The 15,979-nt window shown below is 46.9% G+C and overlaps 2 protein-coding genes and 2 non-coding genes across 15 annotated transcripts in view; all 4 read left to right on the top strand.

Moving 5' to 3' along the window:
- The window catches only part of EEF2K (eukaryotic elongation factor 2 kinase), a 93,074-nt gene extending 86,025 nt beyond the window's left edge, over positions 1 to 7,049 (top strand). For 3 of the 6 annotated variants that reach the window (XM_003124551.7, XM_085017356.1, XM_085017355.1), the window contains exons 17-18: positions 1,060 to 1,238; positions 2,941 to 7,049. In XM_003124551.7, the coding sequence (XP_003124599.5) occupies positions 1,060 to 1,238; positions 2,941 to 3,050 (289 nt within the window). In that variant the 3' untranslated portion in view covers positions 3,051 to 7,049. The remainder of the gene's footprint in view (positions 1 to 1,059; positions 1,239 to 2,940) is intronic. The other 3 variants (XR_014840593.1, XR_014840594.1, XR_014840596.1) reach the window with 2 other exon arrangements.
- A 2,629-nt stretch (positions 7,050 to 9,678) lies between these two features.
- LOC146404504 (U6 spliceosomal RNA) lies at positions 9,679 to 9,784 on the top strand. The gene has a single exon (XR_014842624.1). It is a non-coding gene; the product is annotated as a U6 spliceosomal RNA (small nuclear RNA).
- Positions 9,785 to 13,311: 3,527 nt separating this feature from the next.
- TRNAL-AAG (transfer RNA leucine (anticodon AAG)) lies at positions 13,312 to 13,393 on the top strand. The gene has a single exon. It is a non-coding gene; the product is annotated as a tRNA-Leu (tRNA).
- A 183-nt stretch (positions 13,394 to 13,576) lies between these two features.
- POLR3E (RNA polymerase III subunit E) overlaps positions 13,577 to 15,979 on the top strand; it is a 34,289-nt gene continuing 31,886 nt past the window's right edge. For all 7 annotated transcript variants that reach the window (XR_014840591.1, XR_014840592.1, XM_085017351.1 and 4 more), the window contains exon 1: positions 13,577 to 13,693. The gene's annotated coding sequence lies outside the window, so the exon portion shown is untranslated. The remainder of the gene's footprint in view (positions 13,694 to 15,979) is intronic.

Here is a 15,979-nt window from a genome sequence, read left to right as displayed (position 1 = left end):
AGTAAACAGGAGAATTACAGATGGAGGTCATTGTGTGTGGGGATGGCGTTCTTGCAGAGGTAACCTATCAGCTGAGCGTGGTGGGATGTGGAGCCAGGTGTGGGAAGAGTTGAAAAGAACGTTCCAAGTAGAGATAGCAGCAGGTACAAAAGCCAAGGAGCAGACAGGAGCTGGCATGTTTGGGGAGGAGAGAGTGACCCAGCGAGTCTGGCATGGGAGAAGGTTAATAGGAGCCAAGACTAGGGGTGGAGCCAGGTCATTATCGCTGTTGCTCCTGGAACATGTCATGAGGCCCACAGACCTTCTTATCTGCGTCTCTCTTTGCTCTTTCCTGGTAGGCTAAACCATTACTCACCCGGTCATATGCAATTAGTACACCATAAGGAAAAGAGGCCTTGGCGAAGGGTCCCCCACCCACCTCCTCTCCTACACGAGTCAAGGGGCAAATTGGCTGGGAGGCCAGCCACTGCTAATACTAGCCCATTGGTTTTTTTTTGTGTGTGTGTGCCTTTTCTAGGGCCGCTCCCCTGGCATATAGAGGTTCCCAGGCTAAGGGTCAAATCGGAGCTGTAGCCGCCAGCCTACACCAGAGCCACAGCAACGCGGGATCCGAGCCACATCTGCAACCTACACCACAGCTAACGGCAACGCTGGATCCTTAACCCACTGAGCGAGGCCAGGGGTTGAACCCGCAACCTCATGGTTCCTAGTCAGATTCGTTAACCACTGAGCCACGACGGGAACTCCCATTGGGTTATTTCATGAAAACTAGAAATATGCCCCCATTCCTCAAGATGCTTTACTTTCATCTCTTGGAAACCCATTGCAATATAGCAGTTTTCTTAGGAAAAGCTACTTGACTCCTGTCTTAATAAAAATACAAACTCTGCAGTGTGAATGACATCCCTTAGATGTGGCGGCATTGGGTACTATGGGTCATGGATCATAGGTGGTTGGCCCCACTGGGATCCCTGGCTTGTCCTTCCTGCTGATGGGCCTCCTCCCTTCTGCTCTGTTGCCATGGTAACCTCCCTCTTTTCCTCTGTATCTTCTGGCAAGGTCCCCAAACTGGCCAGAGGCTCTGCACTGGTACAACACTGCCCTGGAGACAACAGACTGTGATGAGGGCGGCGAGTATGATGGGATGCAAGATGAGCCCCGGTACACGCTACTGGCCAGGGAGGCAGAGATGCTGTTCACAGGCGGCTACGGGCTGGAGAAGGACCCACAGAGATCAGGTAGGGCCTGGCAGACCTACCCCTGGGGAGGTGATAGGGCTGGACAATGAGGGACAGAATTCCTGCCTCACTGGGAATTACAGCAAAATGCATGGCTGAGTCTCTTCTCAATACTGGTTGGGAGAAAAATTCATACTATATTTTGTCAGACTGGATACACATGTGATGCTGGCTTAGAAGGGGGTATGGAGAGAGTTCCCTTCGTGGCTCAGTGGTTAACGAACCGGACTGTTATCCATGAGGATGTGGGTTCGATCCCTGGCCTCACTTAGTGGGCTGAGGATCTGACGGTGCAGTGAGCTGTGGTGGTCGCAGATGCAGCTCGGATCTGGCCATTACTGTTGCTATGGCATAGGCCAGCGGCTGCAGCTCCGATTCGATCCCTAGCCTGGGAACCTCCATATGCCACTAGTGCGGCCCTAAAAAGAAAAAAAAAAAAAAAAAGAAGAAGGGGGTATGGAGCTGGTGTGCAAATTAATATTTTTATTTCAATGGTCATATATTAGAAGTTTGGAGGCTTTTTTGCAATTTAAAAAATTGAGCTGAGGAGTTCCCTTGTGGCACAATGCATTATGGACCTAGCGTTGTCCCCACAGAGGCTCAAATCACTGCTGTGGCTCAGGTTTGATCCCTGGCCTGGGAACATCTACATGCTGAGGGTGCAGTTAAAAAAAAATTAAATTGAGCTGATACTTTAATAACACAAAAATCACCGTTTTATTTGATTGTCTTTTCAGGGCGGCACCCACAGCATATGGAGGTTCTCAGGCTAGGGGTCAAATCTGAGCTACAGCTGCCAGCCTATGCCAAAGCCACAACCATACTGGATCTGAACCGCATCCCTGACCTACACCACAGCTCACGGCAACGCCGGATCCTTAACCCACTGGGCGAAGCCAGGGATGAAACCCGAAACCACATGGTTCCTAGTCAGATTCGTTTCTGCTGCGCCAAGATGGGAACTCCAAATTAACCATTTTAAAGCGTATAACTCAATGGCTTTTCATATATTCACAATAGTTTGTTTTGGTTTGGTTTGGTTTGGTTTTTGGTCGCCCTGTGGTGTATGGCGTTCCAAGGCCAGGGATCAAATCCCAGAGGCAGTTTCACCCTATGCCGCAGGTGCGGCCACGTGGGATCCTTTAACACAGTGTGTCAGGCTGGGATCGAACCCGACCTTGGAGAGACACCGCTGATCCCATTGTACCACGCCAGGAACTCCTATAATCCTTTATTCGAAATTTCTAAATCCGAAAGCTCTGAAAGCCACGTTTATGCTTGTTTTACACAAATTCATTTGGTGGCAAAACCTATGCAGACCTGACAGGAGGTGGTTTGTAATCCTGATTTCTTGTACTTTATCTCTTCTACTTTCATAAATACCCAGTTAATCCTGTAAAAGTCCTCGGCCTGATTCTCATTGGCTCAGTTGGAATCACCTGAACCAATCACTGTCCTTATTGAGATGGCTTTCTTTGATTGGCTGTGCCTGGGTCGGGACCAATCCCTGCTGCCTGGTGGGGAGGGAGAAAGTGCTTTGATTGGCCAGGTTTGATCACATGAACACCCAGAGCCCCACCCAGGTGATGTGAATGAGGAGTAATCTGACGATTCTTTTTCCAGGGAGGCGGGACGGACGACCCTGGGCTGGCAAAAATAGCAGGTGCTTCACCTCTTTGTGCCCCGCTCTGCTTTCTTTCAGGTGACTTGTATACTCAGGCAGCGGAGGCAGCAATGGAAGCCATGAAAGGCCGGCTGGCCAACCAGTACTATGAGAAGGCTGAGGAGGCCTGGGCCCAGATGGAGGAATAACGCTGGGAAAATCACTGCCAGCCAGTCCCAAGCAGAGGGCTAGGAGGGGGGAAAAAGACCTCTTTGCTCGTTTGGAGGTAGGGGGTGGGGGTGGAAGGGGCACATATTTTTAGCACCTTGTAAATCAACTTTTGTATTTTATTTTTTGACTCTTGAAAATATCTTTACTACCAGCGGAGACACTGCAGCTGTCCCCTAGGGCCGCATTTTGGGGGCGTAGGATAAAAAAAAAAAAAAGCAGCCTAATGAACCAACATATCTTTTTGAGGTTCTTCTGTGTTTTGTTTTTATGAGATGTAAGAAAATATATCTTTTGTGCCGTGGATGGCTTTGCTCCTCACCCTTTTCAGGCTGGGCTGGTATCACAGATCCCCAGAGCCTGTGTTTCCTCAGCTGGGATGGGGCGCTGCCTATTAACTTTCCACAGGGTGCGTATTGTCATGACTTCCCACAAAGCCTTCTTCCTCAGAGCACTTGGAAGCATGCGAGGCATTTTGAGGGATGTGAGATTGTATAATACCCAGATCTCCTTCTGCCATGGAGGAGGGCACTCACGCGGACTGTTTCTTTTGGGTTAATTTCCTTCCCGAAACACAACTGCTTTTCTGGAATACAGCCAAATTCCGTTCGTAAGCATGTTTTCCACAACGGGCTTACAAAACAGATTTGATATATATATATTTTTTCTTTTTAGGGCTGCTCCCGAGGCATATGGAAGTTCCCAGGCTAGGAGTGTAATTGGAGCTACAGCTGCCAGCCTACACTATAGCCACAGCAGCAGCGCAGGATCCCAGCCGCGTCTGTGACCTACACCACAGCTCATGGCAACACCAGATCCTTGACCCCCTGAGCGAGGCCAGGGATCCAATCAGAGTCCTCATGGTTCCTAGTCGGGTTCCTTAACCGCTGAGCCATGATGAGAACTCCGAGATTTGATTTTTTTTATATGCACACTTTTACTACCTCGAACTCCTCCATCAGCCGGTGTGAGAGTGGGTGCACCGCAAAACCTTTATGTGTAAGAACGGTGGCTTAGAAAGTTGCAGCTTTTCCTCCAAGCAGTTGTGTACTCTGCATCTCAGAGGCAGCATCCACAACGAGGCTGAAGCACCCCGTGTACAGTATTCCTCCATGTTTTCTCAGCATTTGCTGTTCTTTTGCAGAAGCTACTCCTCAACTCCCCGTCCTTGGCATTTTCTGCCTGAAGCTCAGCGGATTTTTCTTGTAATTTGCAGCGGGATGCTTTCAGCAGCAGCCCCTTGAGATTTGTCTAAGCTGTTGGAGAATGAGAGGGCAAGAACTGTAAACACTCATTAATTCCAGTGGTTTCCCCAGGGCCACGCTATGGCTGTCTGTATTTAATGAGCATTCCCTTTCAAAGGAATTCAGATTTAATATCAGTATGATTTCATTTGGTGTTTCAAATAGCAAAGAAAACAGACTGCTTTGATCAACCCCAAGTGCTGAAGCAGCCTCTCCTTCTTTGTTGAAAAATCAAAATAAGAATTCTCTCATGACACAGCGGGTTAAGGATCTGGCCTTGTCACTGCCGCAGCTTGGGTGGCTGCTGTGGCGCAGGTTTGATCGCTCGCCCAGGAATTTCCATGCGCCATGGGCGTGTCCGGAAAAAATTAAAACATAAAAAGGCAGAACATAATCTACAAACCATTCTCATCTGCTCATCAAAACAAGTCCTTCAGCCTGTTAAGGTTAAGTGTTATGGAGTCATGGCCCTGTACACACATTAAGTTCCAAAATTCAGGGTGTGCCCTTAAGGAAAAATCAAGCGGAGTCAAAATTACCCCTGAAAAATCCTTTAGAGCATCTATAAATGACAGTATCCCTGCTGTATTTGGACTCATCCCAGCCAGTTTCCTTTAGAAGTTGGAACGGATCCCCCTTTTTCCATTTGCACTAGATCAGCTGTTGGCTTGCCTTAAATTTTTTGTTTGTGTGCCTTAAACCAATGCTTTTGAAAATTTGCATGTTAAATGTGAGTGAAAAGTAACTTCATTGTGACTTACATCTTCGGAGGCATCAAGCCTCATCTAATTGATGCTTTGGTTGTGGCTGTTAGTTCAATCAGCCTTCTCTCTCTCTCTCTGAGATTTGATTATGCAAGTCATTTATATTCCCTGACCACTTGTCCCATTGCTGAATTATACGTCAGTGCTTTCCTCTAATATGGATTGGCAGCTTTTATGTAAAGGGTCCGATAGTAAATACTTTAAGCTGTGCGAGCCATATAATCTCGGTTGCAGCTACTCAGCCCTGCTGTTGTAGAGTGTGTCTATCCATGGGCAATGCCTAAACCAGTGAGTGCAACTTTATTGATAAAACAAGCTCCCTGGGCTATAGTGTGCCAACCGCTACTCTTATCCTGACTAAGAGCTACTATGTGAATCACTGGGGGAAAGTGTTACCTCAATTTTTCAGCCTCCGGTGCTTGAAAACATACTGTGTTGGCACAGAGTAGGCCCTCAATAAATTCATGAACAATGGAGAACAGCCCCAGTCACGGCACTCAATCTTTGTAGCTCTGGTTCCTTCATTGTCTAGATTGGCTTGAGCCATCACCCCTGCAAATCGCTCAGCTGCATGGCCTGAATGTCGGCAGGTGATTCCCCTTCTGCAGGAGGCTGGGATGGCCTGCAAATGCTTCCTTAAGGACCATTGAGCCAGCAGAATTTATTCCACCTTCGAAACTAGTTCTGTGCCTCCTAAAACTGGATGGGGCATCTTCTTTTCCCACAAATGCCGGGCATGAAAAAAACAAAAACCCCCCAGGACATTCCAGCCCAACGAACTGAAAAGACATTGGAGATTATTTTCAAGTGCAAGAAACAGGCGAAGAGCCAGGAGATAAACAGAGTCAAGATATAACTGGTACTAGCCATCACAGAGAATCCAAGGTTCTGAAATGTGGACTCTTTCCAAGGACCCTGCTGGTTAGAAGCGAAGCTGGAGCTAGGGTTTGAGCGCTGCTCTTACCCTGGGAATAAAAATTAAAGTTCAACTGGACTGTAATGTCTTTCAGTTCTGCGATAGCCTTAAGAGGAAAAAAGCTTTAACATAAGTGGGAAAAACTTCCCTAACTCCAGTGCATCTGCATGTCCTTATCCCCTCCTCCTCACCTGAGGCCTTGTGGAGATTGATCATCAAATGCAACTTTGATGAACCAAGCCAGGTAAATGACTGCTGTTGCGCTTTTCGTGACTTCCTTTCCTTTGGTCCTGGCACATTTGTCTGCAGTACTAGATGTGTTTTACGCATCAACCAATGTTTACACACGTATGTGCAGCTTGTGTGGGGAGAAAGACAAAATATGCATATTCTCTGAATTCGTGCCTGTTACTCTTTTTTTTTTTTTTTTTTTTGTCTTTTTAGGGTGCACCCGCGGCATATGGAAGTTCCCAGGCTAGGGGTCTAATCGGAGCTGTTGCTGCTGGCCTACACCAGAGCCACAGTAACGCCAGATCCGAGCCATGTCTGCAACCTACACCACAGCTCACGGCAATGCCAGACCCTTAACCCATTGAGCAAGGCCAGGGATCGAACCCGAAAGCTCATGGTTCCTATTCGGATTTGTATCTCCTCTGCCACGATGGGAACTCTCTGTTACTCTCTTTTCTAATCTCTGAGGTAACCACTTAACCTAGACAAGGTGGACATGGGGTGGGACCCAGAGAAGTGGCTTGCATTACAGATGTATGTATTAAGTTCCATTTTGCCTTTCCAAATAAAATTGTTTCTTTCTGGTCTCAAGTCAGATGTCTCCTGGTAACAAATGAGTGAGGTAGCTGGATGGAGGCAGGGTGAGTTGGAGGGCTCAGCATCACCTGAGAGGCAGCCCAGATTCAGCTCTGAATGGTTGTCGCCATGAGTGTGAGCCCACCGTCACTCCATTTTCCAGTTTTTCAAGCTGCAACAAATTGGATATTTTTATGCAAGGTTTCTTGATTTTTAGCATTCTAATAAATTCATATAAAATACCTTCCAGATTTGGCCCATGTGTTGTCTGTTTGCTTTAAAGGATGTGCACCTCTCTTTTTTCTTGCTTTCTCTCATCTATAACATGAAGAATAATCTTTACAATCATCTGAGTTGTCATCAGTTTCAAAGAAGAGAATGTCTGTTCGAGATGATTTGTGATCTGATGCTTAAGAAAATCTTGGTTCCTGATATGATCATTGGTTTCAAGCTAATGATGATGTGCTTTTTTGTTTTTACCGCATCTGTGGCGTATGGAAGTTCCCAGGCCAGGGACTGAATTCGAGCCACAGCTGCCACCTAGGCTGCGGTGGCAGCGATACTGGATCCTTAACCCACTGCGCAGGGTGGAGGACTGAACCTGTGCTCCTGCAGTGACCCAAAGTGCTATGGTCGGATTCTTAACCAACTGGGCCACAGCAGGAACTCTGGTTTTTTAATTTTAAGAAATTCAAAGGAGAATTTCTTTTAAAATCTTAAGAGCTTTAAGAAATTTGGACATTAGCATAAATATACATGGTATATTGAACACACACAGGTCCATTTGGTCCCAAGTCCCCACTAAATTGATAGGAAAGAGATTTTTTTTTTCTCCCCCGTTCCCCCACCCCCAGCCACACCTGCAGCATGTGGAAATTCCTGGTCCAGGAATCAAATCCATGCCATAGCAACAACCCAAGCCAATGCAGTGACAACACCAGATCCTTAACCTGCCGAACCGCAAGGGAACTCCCAGGAAAGAGGTTTTCTTAGTGGCGTAAGACACTGAGGATGGAAAGGAAGAGGTGTCAACAGCAACAAAATTTTGGATGCTGGAAAGTAGATGGATTGTGATTGAATTAGTAGACCCAAGGAGGGTGGATCCTCAGTCAGCAGTAGGGAAATCTGAGAAACAACTCCGTTTTCATCATTGAAGAACCCCCAAAAGCCTGAGGAATTGGCACCAGGAACCTCTGGAAGGAGGAGTGAAATGGGGCTAAAAATGTAGGTTCAGGACTTCCCATTGTGGCTCAGTGGAAATGAATCTGACTAGTATCCATGAAGTTACAGGTTCGATCCCTGGCCTCGCTCACTGGGTTAAGGATCCGGCATCGCTGTGAGCTGTGATGTAGATTGCAGACACGGCTCAGATCCTGAGTTGCTGTGGCTGTGGCAGAGGCTGGCAGCTGTAGCTCCAATTTTACCCCTAGCCTGGGAACTGCCACATGCCATGGTTGTGCCCCTAAAAAAACCAAAAAAAAAAAAAAAAAAAAAGTAAGTTCAATAAAAAGACTATTAAAGCATCAGACCACTAGACTCACTCACCATCCCAGTGTAGCCAGCCAACTGCCCCTCCATCACCCTGCAGATGCCTAGGATACCAAGAAGTAGAGTGAGACCACTGCTGAAGGGAGGGTTAGGGGAAGTTCTTGTATTGGCTGTAAAGTCTCCAGCAGCCTTTTTTACCAAGCTGTGCTCCCAATCACTGGTAGCTGACCTTGTCCCTCCAGGTGGAAGGCAGAAATCTCTAGGGAGTCTGATCAGTCCTAAGATAAAAGAATTAAGGTACTTCTCTAATGAAACAGGCTGGCCAGAGCATCTCACAAAAAAGACCTCAGCCAAGTTCCACCCACACACTCATAGAGATTCCCAGATAATGTATTAGAGCCTTTTTTTTTTTTTTGCCAGGGGGGTAGGGGGTGGGAGTGTTGCTGTGTCCCAGCGTATAAAAGTTCCCAGGTCAGGGATTGAAGCCGCAGTACAGCAATAACCAGAGTCACAGTAGTGACAACTCAGGATCCCTAACCCATTAAGCCACCAGAAGAACCCCATTCTTTTTTGTTTGTTACGTTTTGTTTTTGAGGGCTGTACCTGAGGCATATGGAGGTTCCCAGGCTAGGGGGTCAAATCAGAGCTACAGCTGCCAGCCTACCCCACAGCTCACCACAACATAGGATCCTTAACCCCCTGAGTGAGGCCAAGGATCAAACCCTTATCCTCATGGATCCTAGCCGGTTTCCTTAACTGCTGAGCCACCAAGGGAATTCCTAGAGCCCCCTTCTTAAGCTTGAACTGCTACCCAAAGAGCCATAGGCAAGGAAAGCATTTCATATAACAGATCGAACCAACAGAGGACAGCATTTGGATGAAATAGAATATGCCTGGAGAAAAAAAAGAAGTAATAAAAAACAATATTCTTAGATAAAATACCGCATCCATGAAAAAAAGAACAAGATGTGATTCCAAGAACTCACAAAGCAAACAACTCTTGTAAATTGAATACACCCTTAGGAAAATGAGTAACTTAATAGACGGCTGGGAGAATGAAGTTAAAGAAATCTCCCAGGAAGTGGAACAAAAGGAAAAAAACCTGAATAATAGGAGAGGAAATTCTAGGAGCCAGAGGAGCAGGCACTCTGAGTTGTTCCACAGTGGAACAGTTACAATTGTTACCATTTTTTGCTTTGTGGAGGAATTAGCTCAAAACAGCCTATGATTACGTACCTGTAGCTTTTTTTTTTTTTTTTTCCCTCCTTGGTTGCAGGTAAGAGAAATTGACCCTGGCTAACATTATTACCAAAGAAGCACTCGTTTTGAGAAGGAAGTAGCTTCTATATTGGAAGAGAAAAGGGAAACACAATCAGGCCCCAGAAAGGGAGTGCTCTCTTGGGCAGCACATACATATACAAGATGACCACAGTAAGAGATTAGCATGGCCCTTGCATATGAATGACAAGCAAATTCGTGAAGCATTCCATATTTTAAAATAAATAAATAAAAATAAATAAATAAGGGAGGTTCCAGGGCACGTGTGGGGATCTAGCAGAAGGTAACCGTTCCCCTGCCAGCCCCACTCGCGAGAGAAATCATTGTGTCTGGTCTCCAGATTCAAGTTCCCAGGATAAAGCATCTGATTGGCCTAATTTGGATCTTATGCCCGCCCCCTTAGTGTTTAATTGACAGCTCCTTCAAGCCCCCCAGGGAGGAGTGTTTCCTCGAGGAAAATAAGAATTGGAAGCAGAAAAGCGGGGGAAAGGATTCTGGAAAGGCAAAAGCAACAGATTCCCAGGAAGAGAAAACGGGCCCTGAAGATTAGAGGGAAGCATTAAAGAAAAGTTTTCAGATTATTTTATTGCAAGCCTATGCCAAAAATGTATTACAATCTTTTTGCAAATGTAAATAAAACCTCAGGGAGGGTAGTTCTAGGGTCCATACTTGGTTAGGGGCATGTTCTTTAATGTACTTTTTATTACCGTATCCACCTACAAGGAGTAAACTGCACAATCTCAAGTGCAGAGCTTGTTGGATTTGAGAACATTTGCAGCATTTGCAGCACCCCAGAAATCTCCCTCAGCCCCCACCTCCCCCAGACGATACTCTTCTGACTTTTATTTTGGTAGAGACATTTTACAGGACAAGAGAATGATTAAATAATCATTGTTGAGAGAGAGAGAGAGGGAGAGAAAATGTCCTATTACCATTCACTATCTCCTTGACCGATAACCGGCAGTCAGCTGGGTGGGCGGAAAATTAGTTTCCCAGTACAAATCTCAATGCCAATAAATTTCCGAAGAAAAATGGTTAAGCCTTTTTTTCAGGAATGTTAAGTTCTTTCCAGAGGGAGATTCATGCAGGTACGGTGTGGTCTCAGACCAAGTTTGAGATGATTTTCCTTTTGCAGGAGCAAAGGAGTGAAGAGTGGAGGGGATCCAGGACTGAACCCCCATGTCCATCCGCACTGCCCACAGCTGGAGGCGGACGCCCTTCGGCCTAACAGGCCTCTAGAATGGGGATGGGGGACAAATGGACAGTGTTTGATCTGTGGTGCTTGCCCAGTCCCCTCCACCTGCCCCATTAGCCACACCAAGGGGCAGCCGATTGGACCCGCCAAGGGACAGTCAAGGATTCTCCCCCTACATAAAGCTGCTGGGACCCCGTGGGTCCAGGAGTTCTGATGCAATATTCTGCTTCTCCTGCTTACTAGTTTCACATCTGATTGTCACAAGACAGCTGGGTAATGGGGCTCCAGGTCTGCAAGAAATGTGCAAAAGGAGGCCCTGTGCTCTGCCTTCTAGGATCAGCCTGTATCCCCACAGGCTTCTGTTAAGCATTCGGTTGAGTACGTTTGGGTAGGCACAGAGCTGAATTGCTCCAGAATATTCTGGCAGAAATATCTTTAGCTGTATTTGAGCCATTATCATGCAATTGATGTTCTTTTTTTAAATTTAAACTTTATTTTTTGAGGGTCTTTGGTCCAATTGACCCAATAGCCTTAGCTTTAGCAGAAAAGAGGACTTCATTACCATGATAAAGGGATGTCTCTGAAGAACATGAAATCTCCTGGGCTCTGGGAAGAATCTTGAGATGGGATTCACAACACCATCAGGATTCCTCTATGATCCTCTGCTCTTCTTCTCATTTTTATCATTCTTTTTACGTACACTGGCTTCCTCTGTTTCTCTAGTCCATCTCACAGAATACGGCCACCCCAACTCCCACTTTCTCCCTAGTTCCAGTCAATCTCAGAGACTAACTCCAACCCTTAACACAGTCAAAATAAATCAGGAACTCATCTTGTCTCAGTTCAGATTGAGAATCTGAATGACCCAACCCCCGTCCAATATTTACCATTGAGCCCCTGGGACATGGTGTGGAAGAAGGGACCAGAGCACAAAGGTGGCTGCCTGGGGACCGACTTTGGATAGACTCTGGGCTGGTCAGGCAATTCCTGGAAAAGAGGGATCAGGCAGAGATTCCCCCAATTGTCCTCCTTTTGGAAAACCCAGCGCACAAGTGAAAAACAAATACAGTCTCTCCTGATACTATAACATTCTGCCTGGATCAATGTTTTCCTTGATCTCAAGGACTATTCCTCATTTAGCTTTGATCCCTGCTCTGCTCTTTGTGCCTGCTCTGGTCTAGATAGATGGCTTTTTCTGTATTTTTTAAAAGATTCCTTTAACAAACTCTCCCAGGACAATGAAATCTTTGCATATCAATACTTAACATGAAGGGAGGAAAAAAAGGGTTGAAGAGGAACTGAAGAGAAGGAGGAATATGAACTGCCCAAATATTAGGGTGTGTGCCAACTGGATATTTACCAGAAACTTGAATTTAACAACTTAATATAAACAACGTAAATTCCATATTCATAGCATGGAATAAATTAGATCTACATCTGTCAAAAATAAATAGAAAAAACATAACTAGAGTAGAAAAGCAAGTGGCAGAATGATATAAGTACAATATAGTAAGGTTTACATAAATGAAAAGCAAAAAATCATAGTATATATTGTTCCTGGGTATATGTACACAGGGGTGGACAGGTGGATAGAAAAGTATGAGAAGTGGACTGGAAGGATACGCATCAAATTCATGACATTTGGGAAGAGGCTTTTATTTTTATTTGTAATAGTCCATTTTTATTTGTAATGGTCTAATATTTTTAATGGATTTTTTAAAGGACAACATATTCGTACTTTTAATAACAAAAGCATATAGGTAGGGAAAAAAGTATACATAGGAAAAAAATTGAAAGTGAAATGCCACAACGTTAGGTGGTGGGTGTATGGATAATTGTTTTTTCTTTGCGCTTTTTCTGTATTTTTAAATATCTATATATGTATCAACCTGGATAGATATTTAAGAAACATAGTGGGGTGAAAAAAGTCAGCTGCAGATAATCATAGTATAATAATATTTATATTCATGTAAAAATCCACAATGATAAAAACGAAACACTCTCCATGGATATATCTATCCATATGAATATATCCGTATATATCCATATAAATTCACAGCAAAAGATCCAGAAGGATACACAGTGTACTAAGTGGAGGGACTTCAATGGGGGACAAAGGTAAAAGAACATTGGTACTTCGTCTGAAAAATTTTAATATTTTGCAATAACCCACATAAAACTTGTGTAACTAAAAATGAAAACACCTGAGCTTTTAGAGAAAACGGCCCACTCGAAGTTCCCCTGGTTTGGCTTTTGGAGCCCCTGGCGCAGGTTACTGCTGAAGTCCATGATGTCTTCCGTGTGGGTTAATTTAGGGTCTCCGGGTTTAATGCCCACTAAGAATACAGATTCTTAAACTGCTTTTCATTCTAAGATCGGTTCGGAACAAGACTGGTCTAAATATTAGAGGAAATATTTTATTTTCTGTACCTGGTATATTCTAAATAGTTCTATTAAGATGAAGTAAAGCACTTAAGCGGAAGAAGAAACGTACACGCAAATGCACATAAACGTATGAAGTAGTTTTCTGGAAGGCAGTTTGCGTAACCGGGTAGCGTGGCCGAGCGGTCTAAGGCGCTGGATTAAGGCTCCAGTCTCTTCGGGGGCGTGGGTTCGAATCCCACCGCTGCCAAGGTCAATCTTTTGACGGTTTGCAGCTGTTTTGCGCCAGCATCAGCGCCCCCTGCTGCCGGGAAGGGCTGGCTCCCCTCATGAATGGAGCGGCGGAGGGGGGCGGGTCCGCGTGCGCCGGGGCGGGGCATTGTGGGTAAAAGGAAGCGCGAGGGCTGGCCCTGCTCCCCCCACGTGTCCGCCCGAGTTTCTCCACCGGCAACATGGCCGCTGCCTGAGAGAAGAGCCGGGCCGCCGCCGCCTCTGCAGCCCGCGGGTACCTGGGCCGTTGCAGCCGCCCGCCTGCGGGCCCCGCGGAGAGGTGAGTGCCGAGTGGGCTGCGCCTGCCCGGGCTGGAGCCGGGCCGCACTCAGGAGGTGGGCCTGGGCTGGGCTGCGGAGTAGGCCGGGAGGCCCGCGCCGCGCGGTGCCCAGAGGCCGGGGGCCGCTCGGGACTCGGTGGGGGAAGGACGGGCAACCTGCCTCAGTCGACCTGGGCCGGCCGCGGGCTTCGACCTCGGCTGGGCCCGGTGGTTGGTGAGGCCGCGGCCGAGGCTGCCGGCGGTGACTCAGGGGCCAGCCGCCTTGCCCCGCCCGGCTCAGGCGGGCCTCCTTATGGGAGCACCTGTCCGAAGGCAGCCGGTGACCTGCCGGCGTGGCGGCTCGTAGCGATGGCTGCGTGGTGGGCGTGAGAAGGGGGCCTGACCACCCGCGAGGGAGGCGAAACCCATTGGACAGTGTGGCTCGGGGCCGGCGGCCCGCCCTGATGGGCAGGGGGAGGATACCCAGGCCCTCTCCTGGCTGCTGAACCAGAGCAGCCTCCGCGCGGCCAGGCCCGGATTTCTTCATTCATTTATTCCAGCCACCACTCAGGGCTAATTGAAAACCAACTACGGGCGGCTGATACAGCCCTGACCATTTGGTCGGAAGAGGTGTCAGTAAGCACGTCAAGTAAACCAGTAAATAAATAAACAAGGTCGCTCTGTTGTGTTAGCTTTAGAATCGTTGGGGCTTGGGGGCAGAAAGAGCTCTTAGCAAGCTTCACAATTTCTTTATCTGTGAAATGGGGATAACAGAATTCCCCACCTCATAGGGTTGTGGTGAGGACTAAGTAGGGTAAGGCGGGAGAAGCCCCAGCTTACAGCATTTTGATTCCTGGCTAGATCTCCTACCCTTTTATATTGGAAGAAAATGTGCCAAGTTGTAACAAACCTGTCCTTGGCTTACATTTATACCTTATTTAACCCTCACCACAGTCCTCTGAGGTCGGTACTTTTGTTATCCCCATTTTAGGGATGAAAATAACGAGCAGTCCTAAGATCAAACAGCTCCAGGTGGGACAAGGGTAGCGAGCAGCAGACCTGGGATTTGAACTTACAGAGTTCTGCCTCAGAGTCCATGCTCTTACCCACCGTACCATCCTGCTTTTTGTTAAAGATGCCTGCAGCATAGTAGTTAAGAACCAGAATAAGGATCTTTTGCCATCAGCTAGACCTAGGTTTGTGTCCTAGCTCTGCCATTCTCCAGCACTGTGACCCTGGGGTAAGTTAACACTCTGAACTTTGTTTTCTGCTTTCTTAATTGGAGATGGTAAATCTTGATTTAAAGGGCTATTGAGCAGAGAAATGGGAATATGTATTTTAAGTTCTTGGAGAAGGGAGGGTCTGACTCTAGTTTTAAGAGGTAATTCTTCTAGCCCCTAGGCTATCCTTCCCTTGAATGGAAGTGGAAAGGGATGACCCAAAGAGGGGGGGAACGTGTGGAGGGGCACACAGCCAATAAGAACCCGGACCTTGAGACTATTTGCCCAGGGGCCTTTCCCCTTAACTCCGAAGCATCTTGTCCTCACCCTATCTCACTCCCTCTAGGAGCTGGAGATTATTTGCAGTCCCCTCTGCTTTTCAGTTTGGTGGACAGCATAGATGGATGCAGCTGGCTGGGGCCTTCAGGCTGCTCCTCTGCTCTGAACACCTCCTTAGCTCACCTGGCATTCTTGTCCCCTTTCCATTTGTCGAGCAAAACCCCTGATGGGGTCTGTTTTCTGTGCCCAGCACCATGGAGCCACAGCCACAGTGTCCCCTTGTGGCCACAAGTCACCCTGTGGAGGCCCAAGGGTTCACTCACTCCTGCTAGGGAAGCTTAGCTTGTGGTGGCCTGGGAGGACAGGCTACACCCCTATCCTCATGTGTCCAGGAGACCCAAGCCATGAGGCCACTAGTCTCTCAGTGGGGCTGAGCTAGACTCACTGGGTACAGGGTCTGTAGCTGCCTGACGTATGCGTTTTGTGTACTGTATTGAGTGATAATTTTATGCCAGGTCCTGTTCTACATATTGGGAGATCAGCATGAATTTTTTTAAAAAGATAGTAATCCCTCTATCAACTCAGCTTCAACTTTTGTGGTTGAAGCCCTGAGAGGCTGTCATGGAGCTTACATTCTAATGCAGAAGATAGACAACTCAGAAGCAAATAGACTAGGTTTTTCCAGATGGTGATAAGAACCTGAATGTGGTCGTGACTGGAAACAGTTACGGGGCGGAGGTGCTGTTTAAGGTGGATAGTCGGAGAACCTCTCTGCTCCTGGAGGGGCTGGGTGATGGTATCTAATGAA

Source organism: Sus scrofa, chromosome 3, assembly GCF_054392235.1.
Source record: "Sus scrofa isolate SSC_HxYL_T2T_F1_AM1 chromosome 3, Sscrofa_HxYL_maternal_Yorkshire_Landrace_v2.0, whole genome shotgun sequence".
NCBI lineage: Eukaryota > Metazoa > Chordata > Mammalia > Artiodactyla > Suidae > Sus > Sus scrofa.
This window is presented reverse-complemented; position numbering and strand designations above follow the sequence as displayed.